At 47.6% G+C, this 20,658-nt stretch overlaps 3 protein-coding genes across 4 annotated transcripts; all 3 read left to right on the top strand.

Annotated features, from left to right (window-relative positions):
- Positions 1 to 4,582, top strand: LOC136558217 (acyl-coenzyme A thioesterase 5-like). Its single transcript, XM_066552538.1, has 3 exons — positions 1 to 610; positions 3,156 to 3,358; positions 4,001 to 4,582. Exons 1-3 carry the CDS (start codon positions 1 to 3, stop codon positions 4,580 to 4,582), a joined length of 1,395 nt encoding a protein of 464 aa, XP_066408635.1.
- A 2,291-nt stretch (positions 4,583 to 6,873) lies between these two features.
- Positions 6,874 to 12,779, top strand: LOC136557749 (acyl-coenzyme A thioesterase 1-like). 2 transcript variants are annotated; one of them, XM_066551879.1, is made up of 3 exons: positions 6,874 to 7,355; positions 9,018 to 9,220; positions 10,977 to 12,779. In XM_066551879.1, exons 1-3 carry the CDS (start codon positions 6,896 to 6,898, stop codon positions 11,580 to 11,582), a joined length of 1,269 nt encoding a protein of 422 aa, XP_066407976.1. In that variant the 5' UTR covers positions 6,874 to 6,895; the 3' UTR covers positions 11,583 to 12,779. The 2 variants fall into 2 exon arrangements, with proteins under 2 accessions (XP_066407976.1, XP_066407977.1); XM_066551880.1 differs by lacking the exon at positions 6,874 to 7,355 and adding an exon at positions 7,515 to 7,757.
- A 192-nt stretch (positions 12,780 to 12,971) lies between these two features.
- On the top strand, positions 12,972 to 19,448 carry LOC136557792 (acyl-coenzyme A thioesterase 5-like). Its single transcript, XM_066551950.1, has 3 exons — positions 12,972 to 13,509; positions 16,435 to 16,637; positions 17,445 to 19,448. Exons 1-3 carry the CDS (start codon positions 12,972 to 12,974, stop codon positions 18,018 to 18,020), a joined length of 1,317 nt encoding a protein of 438 aa, XP_066408047.1. The 3' UTR covers positions 18,021 to 19,448.
- The last annotated feature ends 1,210 nt before the right edge of the window (positions 19,449 to 20,658 follow it).

The following is a 20,658-nucleotide window of genomic DNA, read 5'->3' as shown; positions in this document are numbered from 1 at the left end:
ATGTGGCAGGTCAGTGCCCGCTCCCTGTGCCGGGCCAGCTCCCGTGCCGGGCAGAGGCGGCTGCCCTGGCCCGGCCCCGCGCCTGCAGCCCCACGGAGCCGCGGCCCCGCCTGGAGCCCCGGGACAGCCCCCGCCCAGGGACTCTCCTCCATGGCCCCCTCCATCCGCCTGTCGCCCGCCGCCCGCAGCCTCTTCGATCAGCCGCTGGCCATCGCCGTGCAGGGCCTGGGCCCGCGGCAGCAGGTCACTCTGCGGACGTCCTTGCGGGACGAGACCGGAGAGCTCTTCCAGGCCAGTGCCCGCTACCAGGCGGGCGACGACGGGGAGCTGGACCTCGCCCGCTGTCCTGCGCTGCCGGGAGGCAGCTTCTCCGGCCTGGAGCCCATGGGGCTGCTCTGGGCTTTGCAGCCCCAGAAGCCTTTCTGGCGGCTGGTAAAGCGGGACGTGCAGAGCCCCTTCCTCCTGCAGCTGGAGGTGTTTGAGGGCCACGGGGAGCGCCACGGGCGGCTCCTGGCCCAGGCGCAGCACGAGCGGGCGTTCCTGCGGGACGGGGTGCGGAGAGTGCCGGTGCGAGAAGGGAGGATCCGGGCGACGCTTTTCCTGCCCCCCGGTGAGTACCAACTGCAGCCGTCCTGCTTTCTCTAAACTGGTGTTTTATTGGTGAAAGTTGTTCCATGACCTCTGTGGAGTCCATTAAAGCCCCATGTTCTTTCCCCCATCCTTCCCTCCCCCCTCCCATGCCACTGACCAGCCTGACCATGCTTCCCAATTCACCAGCCCATGCATGTGCCAGGACACAGTTGCAGAAGGGAGAGGAAAAACCATTCTTACTCGGGGCTTGAGGTTAAAAAAAAAAAAAAGAAAACAAACTAAAAAACAACCATGAAGAAATTCACAGCAAGGGAATGTGAGTGTGCCTTGAGAGCTGCTGGACAAGAAGCTGCAGAATACAGTGGTGGGGAAGGGCTCTGTGACAGTCAGACATTCTTACTCCCTGGGAGGGGTTGGGGTTCTCCGTCCTCGCCCAACAGCAACTAACTATAGTAACTATTTGGTGACCATGGCCCACCATATTGGGGTGAGCATCATCAGTTTGTGAAAGAGGGAAGAGGAGGGGCTCAAGAACATTTACAGGGAATAAATCTTTCAAGCAGGAAAAGATAATTATCTAATTGCTCCGGAAAAGGTGCAGAGCACCTTTCTGAGATCTAAGGATTGCCCAAGACATCACCTGTCTCCAGCATCTTCTGGGCAGCTACACCAAGACTTTCCTGCCAGAGTCCAGGGTGTGGGCAGGCTGATTTCACAGACTTAGCATCCCGCCCACAACAAGGCCAGAAGTCCCTCCTCTGCCTCACCTATACCCCCACCTGCTGACCAGGAGAGGGAAGAAGCCACCTGTATACACTTTGTCTCCAAAATGTCCCACTTCCCCTGAGCTGAGGCACTTTCAGTAAGTCAAATGTTAGTGCATTTCCTCCGAGTCCCCTGACCTCCACCTTTTGCCTGTCTTTTAACATTATAAGCCCTTGCCACACATTGTCTGGCGCTTTGAATTGTTTCATAGGCACTTCAAGTTGTTTCCTAGGCACAGGATAAAAAGCATTTATCCCCATCCTACTGCCACCACAAACAAACTTCAACTTAGCAAGACTGCAAGCTCAGTCTGTAGCCAGTATTTTTCTTAGTTCTAGTTGGAGATGTGTTTCACAACCATGATTTCACCACACTCAAATTGTCCTGCACTGAGATACCTCACAATGATGTTCATTTCCCAAGCCTGGTCTCTACACCACATATCTCCACATTCAGATTCAGGAGTTGGATACTCCTCAGCAAATTACCTAAGGCCATGCAGAGGCAGAGAGCTCAAAGGGCTTTTGCTACAGTACTGTCGCACCTCCCTTGAGCACCCCCATGGCCTTATTCAGCTGTACCACCTTTTCTAGGTTTGTTCAGTGCAAGTCCACAGAGCCCTGCCACACTCAGCTGAGCCATGGGCCACAGACAACTGCACTCCTGGCCCCTGGCCACACAGCCGCTGCTCTGAGTGCTCAGAGCCTGTGAAGAGCCAGAAGATGTGCTGTTGCCTGCATGCAAACAGCCACAGAAGGAAGAGCACAGCACTTTTGATGGCAGGGCTCTCCTTGGTCCAAGGTAGAGAGTGAACAGATGCTGTGCTCTCTCTCTCCTCACCTCTGTGACACTCCACAGCACATTCCCACCTTCTGCCTGCAGCTTTATCTGCGGATGCACAAGCCACTGGTGCAAGCCACTGAGACTGTGGAAGAAGGGCATCCTCAAAGGGTGGGAGGCATGAGCCCACTCAGGCCTGTGGCTCTCCTGAAGCCAGAAGTAGGTGTGAGTTAGGTCTTCTTCACTTCCCAACAGGTCCAGGGTCACCTTCTCTGGCCTGCGGCTTGTGGAGCTTTCCTGCATGTTGCAGTCCCAAAACAAATCAGGCTGGAGGAATGCAACATGCAAAGCATTCTTTTTCCCTGCACTGGCTGGACAGGTTTGGGATTCTCCCAGGATGAGGAAAAGAGCATCCTGGACCAAGAAAGATCCAGATATCTGCTGATCACCCACTGAGGTACCTGTGGCATCCTGTGCAGAATTTGATACTGACTGCTGCCAGATATGACTTGCAAAGAAACAAAGTATACTGGTTTGGGTGACTTACAGCTTTTCAAGGGATCCCAAGTATTAAAAAGCCACAATACAAAGAAAAAAGCTTAAAAGTTTCTAGTTTGCATTGCATCTATCAAACCATGATACCTTGAGGATTTTTATAGTGGTAGATGAAGCGCTTGTTGTTACAGGGCTGCTTACAGGAAGAGAATTTGAAACAAAATTCTTTTACCAAAGACTCTCCTCCTGTTGGCCCTAAGCACAATGCACAGTAGTGCTGATTCCTAAAACAAATAAAGGTTTGCACTTTACCTAAGAGGTTCTGCTCCTGCACTTTTTTCCTCTACAACACACTCTAGAATTTTTTCAGGTGCTGACACTGCAAAGGTGACTGATAGCATCTTTTCCCCAAAATAAGCTTTTCTGCAGTTCCTGTTTTGTACCTCGTTTGATGCATTCCAAACCAGAGAAACATTGAAAGGAGTCATTTCAGGCAATTCTGATCTTTGTCTTGTTTGCTCCAGGAGAAGACACCTTTCCAGGGGTCATTGATATACATGGACTTGGAGGAGGTCTTTTTGAGCCCAGAGCAAGCCTGCTGGCCAATCATGGTTTTGCCACACTCGCCCTGGCTTATTATCAATTTGAGGATCTGCCCCAGGAACCAAAGGAACTCCACCTGGAATATTTTGAAGAGGCAGTGAACTATATGCTGCAGCACCCACAGGTAGGAACACCCATTTGCTCTGGGTTCCAGGAACTGCTCCTGTAAAGTCCTCTCACTTTGCTCAAGTCATCTTTGGAGGAAGCTGCAGAATTACTCACCTGGCAGGGCTGGCCTTTGCAAGGATTTTGGGTGTCTGAGTTCTAGGAAAGAGAAGGGGCAAGTATACATGCTCTGGAAGGGGGGTGGAGAGAGATCACAAAGCAGTATCACAAGAGACAGATCAGATGTAACCAAGTGGGAAGTGTGTGCAGGAGAAAGCCTTCATGAGTTGCCACCAAATGTCCTCCTACAGTTTAAAGAGTGAAAAGTAAAGAGCATCTGCCAGGGTATAAGACAAATAATTCATAGCTGTGACCTACAAGCTGTCCCCAGATGGATGAAATCGTGTCTCCCCACTCCTGGCTGATTTCAGAATACCAGGGAACATTCTGCATATGAGTGGTTTGAAGTACAGTGTGAGGAGGAAGTATAGGGGGTGTGGGAGGGTATGCCTGTCATTTGTCCAGAAGGAAAAGTAATCATTGCCATGACTTTCTTCATATGGTTTTGGAAACTCTCAGCATTAGACAATCTTGCCCATTCATGAATCAGCTGTTGTGCTTTTCAGCTGAGCACTGATGAGCACTTCCTCCTATCTCCCAGGTGAAGGGTCCAGGGGTTGGCCTGCTTGGTTTCTCCAAAGGAGCCGAAGTGTCCCTTGCCATGGCTGCCTTCCTGAAGAACATCTTGGCTGTTGCTTCCCTCAATGCCCCTGTTGCTGTTACATTGATTCCTCTCTCTTACAAAGATAAAATCATCCCCACTGTGACCTTATATGAACACAAAGCCAAGGCCACCAATTCCAAATTTCTTGATTATTCTGATGTCATTGATGATCCCTTTCAAGCCCCTGGCAACCAAAGCCGGATCCCGCTAGAGAAAGGTGAGGCACAGTTTCTATTCATGGTAGGCCAAGATGACCGTGTTGTCAAAAGTGAGTATTATGCTACTGAAGTCTGCAAGCTTCTGCAAGCTCAAGGGAAGGAAAATTTTCAGATTCTCTCCTACCCTGGAACAGGGCACTGCATAGACCCACCCTTTTTCCCTTTGTACCACACAGGAAGCCACCCTGTTTTTCACAAGCAAGCAGTCCTGGGTGGGGAGCTCAGGGCTTATTCTAAAGCTCAGGTTCATGCTTGGTCACAGATCCAGGCATTTTTCAAAAAGTATTTAATTGTTAACTAATGTGCAACAAATAATGTGCAAGCAACACACAATTTTGAACAACCAGATCTGATAAATTCTACTGCAGTTATGAGGTCAAACCTTTGTCACAACTGTACCAGTACAACTACAATATCTTCCATATCTTTGCATATCCATAACACAGAAAATAATTTCCAAAACCACGTGTCCCCCTCTCAACCTTTTTGCTCAAGTGTCCAGAAAAGGAATGGTCTTTGCATTAGTCTTTGATAAAACAGGTCATGTGCAAAATGCAGAGCTATATTTCTTGGGTGGTTTCTATTCCTCTAATACTTGACAGTGCTTTCCATGTCACTGTGGTCTCTACATGAATATGCTATCCTCAGGTCATACTAATTGTCTGTAATGACAGTTTTGGAGCAGAGATTTCACTGCTCTTCTGGTGACTGTGTCATTGCAATGGAAACGTCTCTGACCTCTGTGCTGCTGGAAGTGTGTAAGAATGGCTGCTATGGCCAGGATGCTGGGGCTCTCTCTGGTTAAGCCTTGGGAAAGGTTGTTTGCCTTTTGTGCCTTCTTTCCATCTTCCCTTCCAAAGGAAGTGCTCTGGCTTGTGGATACTTCTGGCCCCAAGATATCATGCAAAAAAACTTTCTGTTGAATTTACAGCCATTTTGATCTTCTCCTACATGATGTGGAACATTTTAAACTTTGTTACTGGGATGAGAATTGTAATAAAGAGACTGAGATTTGAAAGCCATGGAGTCTTTTGCTGTGCTTTGGTTAGAAGCAGGCTTTTCAGCTTGACTACCTTCTCATCCCAGGGTGAAGGCTTAAGAAAGCTTGCAGCAGCTTGGGATCAAAGGTTACCCAGGTGGGAACGGGAGACCACAGAAGATGGACACTTAGTACCCTTACCTTCACTCTATTCCACAGCTCCTGTGTCACCAAGCATGGAGGAGAAGGAATTTTGCTGAAGCCTCCAGGACCCTTAGCATCTGCTCCCGCATATGGTCAAGCCCATGATCAAATCCAATAGTGTAAGCCACAGAGTGTTGCTCTCAACAACAGAAATAGTTGCCACACATTCAGGGCACCAGACAACATACCCAAATGCTAGATGACAGAACACCTCACCTGTTTGGAGAGAAAGGGTAATTTCCATGGTGAATGAAACAGTGCCCAGTATCTCTGACCACTTAGTATTTCCAATTAGGGCGATGTAAGATTCCCTTAGATGCTTCTACTTTCACACCTCTAAGACAGGCACGAGGAGCTCAGAGCACGAGGCATCCCTGCCAGCATCTTCCAGGAAGAGTGGGAGCTTCAGGAAACGGCTCTCCCTCTGCAGTTCCTTTTGGATCAGAAGATCCATCTCTGCCTAAGATGGACTGAATGACCCTGTTTTTTAAATCCTTGTACAATCCATTACTAGAAGAGCCACATGCTTCCTGACCTACCTAAATAGTCTGAGAAAGTGCTCCTCCCTTATTGCTCCTGCATCCCTGAGCACCCTGACCATCCTTCCTAACACACCTGGCTGTGAGGCTGCCTAGGCCGGGCAGAGCCTGGTGGAGACATAACCCACCTTGCCCATGCCTTGAGGTAACGAACAGAGAAGCAGAGCCGGCAAGGAGACAAGAAGCAATGGTGAGCTAGTGCTGGTGTGGCTTCTCCCCGCCTCGGCTGGAGCTGGCCTTCGCTGCGGTCCCTTGGCCGTGCCGTGCAGAGCTGTCCCATCTGTACGATCTGTCTCACACCGGCCCTTCCCTGTCCCATCTCTGTACGATCTATCTCATACTGGCCCTTCCCTCCAGTGAATTCCGACTGCGATTCTGCTCGGTGGCTCGTCTCCTGCCCGCAGCCACCGCCCGGCCCGGGAGAGCTCGGTGGGACACCGAGGAGCTCGCCGAGGCCCAGACGGGGTTCAAGGACTCGGCAGCGTTTGGATGAAGCGTCCCACAGCCGGGGAAGGCAGCGGGGGGAAGACAGTAGAGGAAGCACGCATTCAGAGAAGTAGGGAGGCAGAAGCCGGCAGGGACGCAGGCAGGTAGGAAGGAAGCAGGCGGGCGGGACAAGGGAGCTGCCGCCCCGCTCCTCCCCTCCGGGGCGTGCCAGCGGCACTCCAGGCCCCAGCCCGGCCCTGGTTTCACGAGGATCTGCCCCAGAATCCGCCCCCAGAGGCGGGAGCGATCCGGAGCCATGTGGCAGGTCAGTGCCCGCTCCCTGTGCCGGGCCAGCTCCCGTGCCGGGCAGAGGCGGCTGCCCTGGCCCGGCCCCGCGCCTGCAGCCCCACGGAGCCGCGGCCCCGCCTGGAGCCCCGGGACAGCCCCCGCCCAGGGACTCTCCTCCATGGCCCCCTCCATCCGCCTGTCGCCCGCCGCCCGCAGCCTCTTCGATCAGCCGCTGGCCATCGCCGTGCAGGGCCTGGGCCCGCGGCAGCAGGTCACTCTGCGGACGTCCTTGCGGGACGAGACCGGAGAGCTCTTCCAGGCCAGTGCCCGCTACCAGGCGGGCGACGACGGGGAGCTGGACCTCGCCCGCTGTCCTGCGCTGCCGGGAGGCAGCTTCTCCGGCCTGGAGCCCATGGGGCTGCTCTGGGCTTTGCAGCCCCAGAAGCCTTTCTGGCGGCTGGTAAAGCGGGACGTGCAGAGCCCCTTCCTCCTGCAGCTGGAGGTGTTTGAGGGCCACGGGGAGCGCCACGGGCGGCTCCTGGCCCAGGCGCAGCACGAGCGGGCGTTCCTGCGGGACGGGGTGCGGAGAGTGCCGGTGCGAGAAGGGAGGATCCGGGCGACGCTTTTCCTGCCCCCCGGTGAGTACCGGCCATGCCGGGCTCCCTCCCCCACGTTGTACCCTCTACTTTCGGCCCCGCTCTCGCAGGTGCGGAGGCAGACCGCCTCTGGGCTCCCCTAGCGCTCCCGACCCGGCAGAGGACAAGGAGGAGCTGCGTCTCGCCAGTAGGGATTGGACACTCCTCAAGGCGTGGCCTGATCCGCCCGACGAGATTTGATCTGCTGGCCGTACTTCTCACACGGAGCAGCCTCATGTGGTGAAGCACGTGTGTCTGTTTATCTGACTTCTACTGGACATGAAGACATTGATCACAGTACACTTTTTGTTCCCAAATGCCATGGGAGGTGGAGTCAGCCAGTTTTCAAGGCATTTTTCCTGCACCTTGCTGTTTTCCAGGAAAATCAGATGGTAATTCTTTTGAGTAAGTGGAAGATGTTCTCCTAAACTGAGGAGTTTTAATCTGTGGCTTCCCTTTCCAGCCTCTCCACACATTCTGAACTTAGTAGTTTCCTAATTGCTGTAGCCCAAGTTGCCTTTTGCTGTCACATTTGTCCCCAGTTCTTCCCTGTTTGTGAGCAGGTCAAGGAAAACATTGGAGAGACTTGCCGTGGCAGTATTTTTGTCAGAAAATAATGGAAAGGGCCTGTGAGTTTTTCAGATTGCCTGACAAATGCTCTGTTATCCTTCCATCACCTGTCCAGATTTCTGCTTGTGTTCTGTAGGAAACCTCATCTCTTGCATTCCCTTGGTTCTGCAGTAGCCACACCCCCACAGCATCCCACCTTTCCTTCCCCCCGTAATACAGAGGTTTTCACCAAGCATATCTCTGGAACCCCAAGGAGCTCCTCTCTGTATCACGTGCCTTCCCCTCTCTCCTTTCCTTCCTGTCTGTCCCAGATAACTCTTTCATGACAGTTCTAAAATCATATGTGCTGTGCCAGCCAGTGCCTTAGGCTCTGACTTCATCTGTCTCCTTGAAGCCGGAGGTGAATTTCAAGTTCTTGCTTGTTACATACGTTTGATGATAGTCTGCAGACACCTGAGGGAAGCCTCACCCTCCTTCCTAAGCAGGAATGGAAGTCTCCTTCTTGGCCACCTCCTTTCCATACTTGGTTAGTACTTTGCAGCAATCCTTCTCAGCTCTGGACTTCAGTCCCTGTCCCATGATGAACCTAATGTAATGCTTCCTTTACCAGGTGAGCAAGGCTGGTTTAAAATACTTTCTTCTCTTAATCTGAGAATAAATGACTGAGGTGCATTTACACTAAAACTGAGAAGCTGGAACCATCAGAAGATGCGATTTTTTTGAATCAGCCTTCTGAGAAACACACTAAGGAGAAGCGTGCTGGGTTTTTTTTGAAGCAGAGCTTAATACATTTGCAGTGAATTTACATGATACAGAGAACTAATTGTGACTGTAAAAAGATCCCTTCTCTTCCAGCTGCCTGTTTCCTGATGTTATCTAAAACATTAGCAGACCTGCTAATTTGTGCTAGTTTGTTTAATCTTGAAGCAATGTAGCCACTTCATTAAAACTGTCACAGTAATTTAGGACCCTCAATACCATTCTGCTGCTGTATTTTTTCTTTTTTTTTTTTAAGGACACATTCCAAGGCCTATGAATTTGGAATATAAATTAAAAATTGTGGGTTAATGTGTCCTGTTATGTGGTCTCTCTCAGGAAGTGGCCCCTTTCCAGGAATTATTGACTTGTATGGAACTGGAGGAGGACTCCCTGAATACAGGGCATGCCTGCTGGCCAACCACGGCTTTGCTGTGCTGGCTCTGGCTTTCTACAGCTATGAAGATCTCCCCAAAGGGATGAAGGAATTCCACCTGGAATATTTTGAAGAAGCTGTAAACTATATGTTACACCACACCCAGGTTAGTTTGTTCATTGACTCTCACTACAGCAAACTCTCATCAGTTAGGTCCTGTCAGACTACAGATGGGGCAGAGCTGCTGTACTTAAAATAGCATTGCTGTTGAGTTGGCTGTTATTGTTTTATATCTTTAACTCCCATTAAAATGGCTCTCTGGCAGATTATTCCATCTCTTCCTTTTGAGCTGCCCAAGTGAAACAATGACACATTGGTCACATACTGGTAATTTCTACTCCATTCAACCCAGTGTCATAACTAGGGTGCTAGTTTCCTGGAGGCTTACTGGACTTGCAGTGGGGATTTCAGATTTAAGCTCTGTAGAATGTCCTTCAGAACTAAATGTCCTTTTCAGCTGTGGAGCACATGATAGCCTTCTGTGATCCAGATCTCAGGGAAACCAAGGAAACTCAAGGAAGTCCACCAATACATATTTGATCCTGTGTATTTTATAAACTCTTAAAATCACTCCAAATGTTGGTATATCATAAGTATGGGTTTTAATAGCTAGTTATGCACTTAGGGCTCCTTCTAATTCAGCACCTCTTGGAAGACAGCCCTGCTCAATTCTGCATCTCCTTATAAGTAGCTATGAGTGAAAGTAGCTAGAATTGCACAAACCAACACTTGGTTTCTCTGGAGAATGAAAATAAATACCTTCCTCAACCTCAGAAAGATGAGTAGTTCTTAAAGGTCTTGTCTGCTTTTTAGTTATCTTAACCTTAACTGCTCATGGCACTTTTCTGCCTAAAAAAAATCTGAAAATTGCTTCACCCTGCATTTTTTTTCCCTTGAGAGCAGTACAGTACCATTGCCTCTCATTAACACCTCCACTGCTATTCTCACAGTGTTTTTAATATGTTGCAAAGTTTCGGCCATATTTTCTAATTTCTTCCTTCCCATATTTCAAAGTTAGTGGGTTTGAAGCCTGTTACACTGGTTATAAGACACAGAAGGTATTAGATTCTGATGCTGTCTCAGAGCCTATTTGCCCCTGAGAGTCTTTGGATATTGAAGAGTTGTGGTATTAGCTAACCCTCTTCCAGTATCCTTACAGGATTTCAGCACCCAGTAAGGTCATTTAACTTTCCTATTCTAGTTAATTTGCCTTGTGTAAAAGAAAATAAAGGTAACCTAGTCTAGACTGACTCCAGGGGACTGTACAATTCCCCTAGAAAAATGGTTTCAATAGGTTATATTTTTAAGATGAATTTTAATGAATAAGCTACCTCAGACTACTTCCTGTGAGTTAGATACCAAACATTCTAGAGAAGCAGGAGAGCAGCTCATGTGGAGCCTGCTACCCCACGTCAGCTTCTTAATAGGGGAACCTTGAATATAAGAAATACATTAACATACGTGATGACAATATCATAATCATTGCTGGCTTTGAGCATTTTGCACTGAAAGAAAGCAACTGCAGAGGAGGCCTCCCCTGCACTTGCCCTCTTCTTCTATTAACTGCATAATAAATAAAGGGAATCTGGGACTGCACATTTGCAAACACAGCTGTACTCTGCTTCAGCACTGAACCTTGTCGTTTTGTTAGGATGATGCTGGAGTCTCAGTAGGGTTTAGGATCATAAACCAAGCACAGAACAGTGCCTAGGATCCTTCAGACATGGGCCCTGTACACCAAACCTCAGATGCCTGTAGGTGGGGTCCAAATTTAGGACAGACACAGCTGCAAACATGGCAATATATTAAAGAAGTAGCATGCCATGGTTCATTGCTTATGGTTTCTCTTCTCTCATCTGCAGGTTAAAGGTCCAGGAATTGGTTTGCTTGGACACTCAAAGGGGGGTGACCTGTGTGTCTCCATGGCCTCCTTCCTAAAGGGCATCACAGCCACTGCCCTTATCAACGGCTCAGTGGCAAACGTGGGTGCGGTGCTCCGCTACAAGGACATCACCATTCCACCCCTTGGGATCAATCCAAAACGCATCAAGGTCAGCAAGTCCGGGATTGCTGATATTATTGATGTATTGAACAGCCCACTAGAAGGGCCTGACCAGCAAAGCTTTATCCCTTTGGAGAAGGCTCAGTGTTGCTTCCTGTTCATTGTTGGCCAGGATGATCACAACTGGAAAAGTGAATTCTTTGCAGTTGAGGGGAGCAAACGTTTGCAAGCTCATGGGAAGGAAAAGCCTGAGATAGTCTGTTATCCTGGAGCAGGACACTACATTGAACCTCCCTTTTTCCCGATGTGTGCAGCCTCAATGCACCTGCTATTTGGCAAGCCTGTGATGTGGGGAGGGGAACCCAAGGCACACTGTGAGGCACAGATAGATGCTTGGCAGCAGATCCAAGCTTTCTTTCGTAAACACCTCACAGGCGAGCCATCTGGAACATCCAGTAAGCTCTGATATGAATTAGGTTACTTTACAGATGAAGATGCTGGTTTTGTTAAATGTTCTGTTTAACTGTTTTGTTAAATGGCTCAGAATGAGAACAAGGAACATCAGAGAATAAGCTATTAGGTTTCTTGGAGGGTGATGGTTGGTGAAAGCAAGAAAGCAGCTTCCTTTTTATACGCTCCTCTAATCTTGGTTAGAGGCCTTGGCCTCCTGTTTTATGTAGTACAGGGTTATAAACTGGGGAAAACAAACGGTGGTAAGGCTGTGTGCTTTGAGTGTGAATTGAAGTGGTAGGTAACTCATCCAAGCTGAGAACCAGAATGAAAACATGCCTTGGCCTTGTCAGAGGAGATGTATGCCGATGCCCAGCTTTGTGTTCTAGTTCCAGTATTCCAGTTTTTCTGGAGGCAGTAATCTGCCTTCAGTAATGTTTCTGTTCTCCCTGTGCACTTCTCCCTCCTTTGTTGCTCCTTGCCCTTCTCTCAAACCACAAAAAAGCCTTAAAAATAAAATGCCTTAAAAATAAAATGCCTTAAAAATATCTAATATTTCACTTATCAAAAGCAGTACTACTGTGCCAGCACCCTCAGGTAGCACTTCACATTTATAGGCAACAAACCAGCCCACAGCTTGATGTGATGTTTTGAAAGCATGCAGTAGAAATGAGACATTTAAATAGTCATTGGGAGTTCATAAGCGTGAAGAAACAACAGAACAGGCCCTGTTAGTTGTCATCCTGGAGTCGCTTCCGGCTGTCTCCTCAGCACGGCTGGGTATCGCTGTGGAGATCCGCAGCACTGTCGGAGCTCCCTGCCTGTAGATTCCCCAAATGCCGTCTCAGCTGCCTGCTCCTAAGGGCTGCTGAGAACAGCCCGGCGGCGGCTCCGTGAGGCGGCCTGGAGGGGGCCTGAGGCGGCCGGCCCGCTGTAGCGGAGCGGGGCTCCGGCTGCACGCCCGCTGCTCTCTGCGCACCCGGGTGAGCGCCCAGCCCCGCCGGGATCGGCAGTAACTTTGTGCAGCCGAGCGTGGGGTTGAAGGAGAAGACGCCGGGAGTTGCCGGGGCAGTTGCACTGTGTCGCCGAACATGTTGTACCCGGCGGTGCCTGCAGCCCGCATGCGGCCTCTGCTGTTGTCTGTGCGCCAGGCCCGTTTGTGTGTTTGGTATCCACTGTACTTGTAATGGATTAAAGTGAAACTTTAACCGATGCCCACGGCTCGCTGTTCCAGTCAGTTGGATGGTTTGGGGGAGGCGGGAGCGGCCCGGGGCTGGCGGCCTTGCGGGGCTGGGGGGCGGGGAGGGGATCTGCTCTCTATTGGGGACGCCTGGAAGGGGCGGCGGCCGCGGTACCGATATTGCGGGCGGCGCGGCCACACCGCGCACCCGCCACTGCCGCCGCCATGTGGAGAGCGCTGGCTGCCGCCGCCGCCCCGGCGCGGGCCCTGCTGCGCACCCCGCCGGCCCGACGGGCTGCCAGCCTGGCCGTGTCCCCCGCCGCCGGGCCGGCGGACGAGCGGGTAGAGACGCGGGTGGCGGGGCTGAGCCCGGGGCAGCCGGTGACCCTGCGGGCGGTGGCGGCCGATGAGCGCGGCTGCCTCTTCCAGTCGTGCGCGCACTACCGGGCGGACAGTCGCGGGGAGCTGCACCTGGGCACGGACGCCTCCCACGGCGGGGACTACACCGGCGTGGAGCCCATGGGGCTCTTTTGGAGCCTGGCCCCCGCCGGCATGGAGAGGCCGTACCAGCGGCTCGTTCCCCGCAACACCAGCGCCCCGATGAAGGTGGAGGTGTTGGTCCACCAGGGCCACAGCCTGCCCGGCTCCATGCCCGGGCCTGTGATGGCCAAGGCCGAGGTGCAGAGGTTGTTCACAGCCCCCGGCGTGCGAAGGATCCGGCTGAAGGAAGGAGTCGTAAGGGGCTCTCTTTTCCTGCCGCCGGGTGAGTGCCCCGGCCCGAGACCTTCGCTCCGAGGCCGGCGGGAAGCCCCCGCCTTCTCGGACCAGAGCAAGGAAAATCTCGTAAAATAAACCCTTGCAGAGGCTGTCACCCGGGGAATCCTCATTCCCCAACAGCCGAACGCTGCCCTGCAGACAGGTGGCCCTGAACTCTTAAGATATCCCAAGTGCTTGTCGCGACAGGGCCCGGCTTTCGCGCGGCCGCCCCGCCTGCTTCTTCTCGGCGGCACCGAGCAGGGCGGGCGCGGGGAGGCGGCTCTTGCGGGACGGGCCGGAGCTAAAGGAGAACAGGGGATGTAGAGTTTACTTCGTTGCTGTGCTCAGCCTGTGGTTTATCAGTAGGTTTTATGTTTGCTCTGGAGTACCAGAATCTAACATCCAGAAAAGTTGATGCGCTTCATTGTGTGAGCCTGTGCTGAATGTCCCAAGAATTTTACCCTAAGTAGGACTGAATTTAAAAGGTATTCTTCTTCGCTTTGAAACACAAGCCAGGAAGCAGAGCGGCAGATGAAATTCTAAAAAATATATGTATCTCACCTCTGTTCCTACAGAGTTACTACAGTTAGTAGTTGGGTCTTTTGTGGTATAAAACCAAAATGGATTTATGATCAAGTTCTGCCTATTCTGCTTATGAGATGGTTGTGCTTTATGAGGTGTGATATTCTGATGGTCTGTGAGTGGTGTTGGAAAATGAAACCTTCCACCAGTGATTGTGTTTATACGCTTGAGCTATGAGTTAAACTTGTAGTTCCCCGAGTGTTGTGGTACTGGAACTGCCCTCCACATTACCTATAATTTAAAACTACTTGGTTCAGCAACTCCTGTAAGTATCACTATAGTTATTAAGTATTTAAGTATTTTCATTCCAAACCAATGATTTTTTTCATCCATTTAGATACGGATCCAAAGTCCACTGAGGAAAAAAACAACAGAGATTGAACTTTGAATTTCAGATGTTTAGTCAGCATGCTGGATTTTCCATCTCTGAGACATTGTTTTGATCTATCCTGCCTTAGAGGATGAGTTTGATTTCTGCTGAGCTCAGTGGGAATCCAGACATCTGCAAGATGAAACTGCAATTTCCCCTTTAGAAACTCTGGCATTGTAACAGTGTTGAAAAGTCTGGAATCATTGCTTAAATGATATTGCCATCCCTCATGATGGAGGATCCAGTTACAGCATTATGACCATACCCTTCTTTGCTCCAGGGACAAAAAAAAGTTAATATTTTAAAGATAGGAATCTTAAATGTGAACCATTCTTATCATTCTTATTAAAAGTGAGAGGACGAATGGGCTTATGATGTAATTTTAATATGAAAGCAATTTCTCAATTTAGGAATAAGAGTTAAAGATGTGGAGGTTTGTTTGTTTTTAAACGTTGGTAAAGTTGTCTAGCCCATTTTATCCTGCTTTTTAGTGAGCTCTGCAGGACCCATATACTTGGGCATGTGTAGGCACTCAAAGAAGCAGTCCAGGATCCTTGTGCAAGTTAAAGGGTGTCTTCATGAGAGAGAAACACATTCATCTATGACTATGTTCTGATTACATGCTCTTGCTAGAAAGCTTTCCAGGTAGGAGTGATGATTAAATACGTATTTTCTTGCTATATAGGCTGGTTGCTGCTAAATAAAGGTTACTGCTGACCATAGCATTATAATAAATTTATTCCAACTTGTTTTCTCTCAAGTAGAATATTGAACTTCAATAAAAAAAAGATCAGAACTGAACGAGTAAGAACCCAGAAGCAAGTTTCAGTCCCTTTCTGACTTCTTAATGCTTTAATTTGGGAGGTTTCCACCATTTAACGTGTCTAGGAAGGACATGCTAAAAGGAAAAGGAAGAAAACTTCCTTTTCTCCAGTGTGTTGAAATGCCAGAGACCTTTTCTTTAGCACATACAAGTAGTGTCAGAGAATTAACACACTCTTGCAACAAGTGTGTCCTCTTTGTACTGAGATGGTGGTAGCGAGCTGGATCAGGACACATAAGACGTGACATCTGGTGGCCAGAGGAAAAAAAACCAAAAAAATTAGCTTGCTTGGGGTCTTTAAAGCTCCATTAAGTAGCATCTTTAGCCTTTTAACCTAAGATCTCCTGGCTTGGCATACAGGTATTTTACATGACCTTGGCTGCAAAAGCACAGCTGTTTAAAATTGTGGTTCTGACTATTTGTGTAGTTTGGTGGGACAGACTGTGCACATGTATGTGCACGTTTATCTGTACATCATCCTGCATACACAGCCGCACCCACAGCTCTCAGTTCGGCCTTCTGTCTCGTCATGTCTGCAGGAGCAGCTCTCCTGCCAAGGTTTACAGTGCTGAGCTTGAGAGAGAGCAAGTAAGTCCAGTTGGTTTTAACAATGGGTTATCTTTGTTGTGCTTTGCTCAATGCAGTTTATTTCAGAGTTTATGAAAGTTTTGTAGAATTTACTTCAAGGGCTCAGTGCTCTTGCCTCATTACTCATGAGCTTGCACTTTGCTAATTAAGAAGTGACTTTGTGGGAAAATAGCTGACTTGGTGTATGATTGGTCTGAGGGCAGGAGGTTAAGACCATGGAAAAATACATTTAGAACTGTTAATTATTTTTTGTTGTGTTTGTTTGTTTGTTTGTTTGGGGGTTTTTGTTGGTTGATTTTTTTTTATTTTTTGTTTTAAAAAGTGAAACCTGTAACTTCATATATTTTTACAGGAATGTAAGGACTTGGACCTATTCTTAGTTTGAAATAGCTGGAGGGTTCTCTTAAATCTCTGCTGTGCAAATGGAAAAATAATGACTATTAATAGCTAATGTCTTATATGACTATTAATAGCAAATGTCTTAAGCATTTTGTTGTTTACTCTTCACCAGATAGTTTTTTGTGTCCTGTTTGATAACTTTTCCTCTGTAACTCTTCTCTTTAATATAGGGGATGGTCCCTTTCCAGGAGTGATTGACATGTATGGTGATGAAGGAGGCTTGATTGAATTTAGATCCAGTCTCCTGGCTACTCATGGTTTTGCTGCTCTTTCTCTGCCATATTTTGACTTTGAAGATCTTCCTAGGATCTTGAAAGACTTAAAACTTGAGTACTTTGAGGAGGCAGCAAGGTTCCTACAGCGTCACCCAAAGGTGAGTGCAGTGGGAAATCTCTTGGGACTAGGGAGGATTTAGCAGTTATGCCTAAGTGGTGGTGGTGATTTTTTTTTTATATTTGAGTATCAGTTTCTGCTGGGCAAGCTTAGGCCCAATTGTGGCTTACACATATGATTGGGGAGAGTGAATTTCTTCCAGCACAAAGTATCCGTTAAATTCATGCTGGAGCTAGAAGATTGCTGATCAGTAGGATAGTGAATGCTGGAGTATCCTCCAAACAGGACCAGTGGTGATAAAATGTTGGGCTTGTTTGGGGTTTTTTCTTACATGAAAGCAATTAGTTTTAATAGAGGATGATATGACACTGCTCATAGTAGCTGAAAGAATGATTTTGATGATGTGGAATGTTGCTTTCAGTTTTACTTTCCAGGCTAGAATAAGACAAGACAAATGCTACTTATCTAAGCCTTCAAATGTAGTTTGTGAGGTTACTTTATTTTCCTGAGACTTGAATTTCCTGTTACCTGTTTTAGGAAAATGAGAAAAAACTTGTATTAACATATGCAGTAGGGACCAGGTAAAGACTGAGTGATAATATGCCTTGTGCCTGTCGGCATTTTTTGTGGGGTGTGATCTCTCTTGGTGTCTCTGAAAAATAAGACCAAAAAAACAGAAGGAGGAGCGTGAGTCCAGACTGTCACTTTGCAACAGGTTACATCAATAATTAACCTAACCTTTTTTTAATAAAACCACTCCAAAGTCAATTAATGGCTAATCCCATTATAATGTATGCTTTCTTTATTCCTTTCTTCCTCTCTTTTCCACCCCCTATCTTATCTGAAGGTGAAAGGACCAGGAGTTGGAGTGATTGGGACTGGGAAAGGGGCTGAATTAGCGCTCTCCATGATCACCTTCCTGCCAGAAGTAGTGGCTGCTGTCTCAATCTCTGGCTGTAGTTCAAACACAGTTGCAGACCTCCATTATGGTGAGACGACTCTGCCTGGGCTGCATTTTGATATGGAGAAAGTCACTATCTCTGAGTCTGGTGTGTTTGATGTTTTTGAAGCTCTGGATGACCCAACGAATCCTGCTAATTCTTCTAGCGTGATCCCCATTGAAAAAGCAGAAGGTCACTTTCTCTTAGTGGTAGGGGAAGATGATCGGATGTGGAAGAGCTCCTTATATGCTGAGCTGGCAATCAGGCGTCTACGCCAGCATGGGAAGGAGAACTTTGAACTCCTTAGTTATCCAGGAGCGGGTCACCGAATTGATCCTCCTTCTACTCCATTTTGTCAGGTAGCTATGGATCGTGTTTTGGGGGTGCCTGTTCTGGGGGGTGGAGAGAGCAAAGCACATGCCCACGCACAGGAACACTCCTGGGGAAAGATTCAGGAGTTTCTGCACTTGCATTTGGGATGAACACTTAAACACATGCAAGCAGTTGCAGATCTGCAAGGATTGAACTTGAGCCACCAAAATGACTGGTGATGACTGGTGAATTGAAGGGATTGACTGAGACAAGCCTTGAAATATGCAAATAACCAAATGACTGCTTAATTACAAGTATAAATCTAAAAAGAAAGGGATTTATTTGGAGCACTCTAAGTTAATTTAACTAGGTAAACAGAGGAGATGTGAAACAACAAGCAAGTTGCATTATGGTACAAATTTGACAGCTCAAAGTGGTCATGATATGAAGAAACAAGTACCTGAAGAGAGTAGTAGATACTTCCTTGCTTGCAGTATTTACACCTCACAGAATGTTAACAAGCAGCCTGCACCCTCAGCAGTGAAAGAGAGGATCACACCTTGGCAATGACAGATGATAAACGTAGACATCCAAATAATGATGACTCTGACTTTGAGTCCTAAGCTACCTTACCCCAGAATTCTCATATTTACAGCCATACACACTTCAGAAACGTTTTCCATTTACATGAAGCTCGAGAAACCTACTAGAAATTTGAAGCTACTTGAAATGAGGCTCGTATACTAAGCATTGTGGTCTTCTGGTGACAGTCTGTTTCTTTCCAAAAAAGAACTATGTGCTGAATGGAAAAATGAAGAGTACTTTTCCTTGTCATCCAAGAAGAATGGCAGTCCTAGCACTGTCTTGTATTTGGGATGTACCTGTCTGTTCCTGTAATGTCTTGGATTGCTGTTTGACACTCAGGGTATTAAGATTCTGTTGGATAAGTTAGAGCATGTCTAAATACAGCAATTAAGTTAGGGATTAATTAGTTGTAGAACTCTTTAGTAGTGATGTCAACAGATGCTGACAGCTATTCTTAGGGAGGAAGCAGAATTGGGAGACAGAAAACCTAGCCTGTAGATTTAAACTGACTGTAAAAAGCTTTCACCTTATGGTGGTGATTAACTCAGAATCATACCAAATTAACAATGCCCTCCAAAAAAAGCACCCAAAGCCAAATCTATGATAGCTTTTCCACGACTGCCCAAGATTATTTTTTTTAATCCAAATTCATTTTTGGCTAGTGCCTTTTTTTCCCTCACCATTCAGGTAGAAAGAAATTTCTTCCCAAATGTGTTGATCTCTCAAGAGGGTCTTGCTGAAATAGTGCCAGTGCTGAAGGCCTGTTGAAGGAGGGCCTCTATCAACAAAATTTCTCCTTCCAAAGTCATTTTTGTCAGACCAGTTTGAGAGCTGCCTAGAAAGCTGAGAGCCCAGGAAGATAAAAATCTTTCATTAGTGTACTCAGTTTTGCTTTGCTCTCAGGGATCTCTCTCCAGTTAACTGTCATTATGCTGCTGCTCAGATTCAATAGCTTTCTGCAACTCTTATTATTCCTTATCATTTGATTAAAGTCACATGTTTTTCACACACAATCAATGTCAACTGAACAATTTATTCATCCACTCTTTACAAGAGAAGCTCCATTCTGTGAACTCCACAAAAGATCTCTTCACGCCTGGTCTCTAAACTCCCTCATCAGCTGAATAGGCTTTTGTCAAGTCCTATCTGGTGCCTGAACCTCTGCTAACACAAGCAGCTCCAGAAGTCCAGGACCAGAGCCTGCTGCAATGTGCTCCTTGGTATCACCCATACCTGTCAGACTGCCTTCTTTTCCAAACTCATTTCAAGTAGGAACTGTAGGAGAAAGGGTTGTCTGTTGTGTGAAGGTTCCTGCCTCATCCTGTGTCTCTTCAGTAGCTGGACCTGTTATCAATTGCGCAAGAGCAGCACCTCCCCTATTCCTGTTCTGTCACTCTCCCAGTGCCAATACCTGTGTCTCCACACTGCAGTCCTACCTCAGCATATGCACTGCAATGCAAGATTGCAATCTGGAGGTTCAGGAAGTAAATGTTAAATTGTAAATAAAAAAAAAAAAAAAAAAAAAAAAAAAAAAACAACAAGAAAACAGGTAGATTAAGAGGTCTCAGACTTAATTTCTAAAGCACAAGCTTTTAAAATAATTCAGTGTTAGATTTTGTCAGATACATGCAATTTGAAAGAGAAATAAAACACAAAACACTTCCTTTATTAAAAAGCAACCATGTGTAAGAATTTGATGTTAAGTATTTGTTTGGAAAAGTGATACTTTATTTTAAATGGAGGAAAAATTAAAAACAATGTAATTTTACTGCAAAGAGCCTTTTTGTCAATCAGGGTTTCCTGGACAAAATAATAGAAGGACCTGTTGAAAACCAGGCATTTTGTATATTTACTAGCATTTTGTATATTTACAATGCTACCTGGGGACCCAAGAGGCATTGCAGACACTCTGCAGAATGTGTAGCTATTTCCTGAAGTGTGTACTAAACTGAGTGCCTGATTATGGCCTTGTTGCAGCCATGTTACTTATATTGGTTTACATTTGTTAGGGTTTGAAGAGACCTCTGGAGACCACCTAGTCCAATTCTCCTGCTAAGGCAGGGTCATCTAGAACAAGTTACAGAGGAATGTGTCCAGGTGGATTTGGACTGTCTCCAGAGGGAGACTCCATGGCCTCCTTGGGCAGCCTGTTCCAGGGCTCTGCTGGAACAGTGTAAAGAGGTTCTTCTTCACCTTGAGGTGGAACTTCTCGTGTTTCAGCTT

The sequence above is a fragment of the Molothrus aeneus genome, chromosome 6 (genome assembly GCF_037042795.1).
Source record: "Molothrus aeneus isolate 106 chromosome 6, BPBGC_Maene_1.0, whole genome shotgun sequence".
NCBI lineage: Eukaryota > Metazoa > Chordata > Aves > Passeriformes > Icteridae > Molothrus > Molothrus aeneus.
Note: the sequence above shows the minus strand (reverse complement) of the source record. Positions and strands in the feature narration are given on the sequence as shown.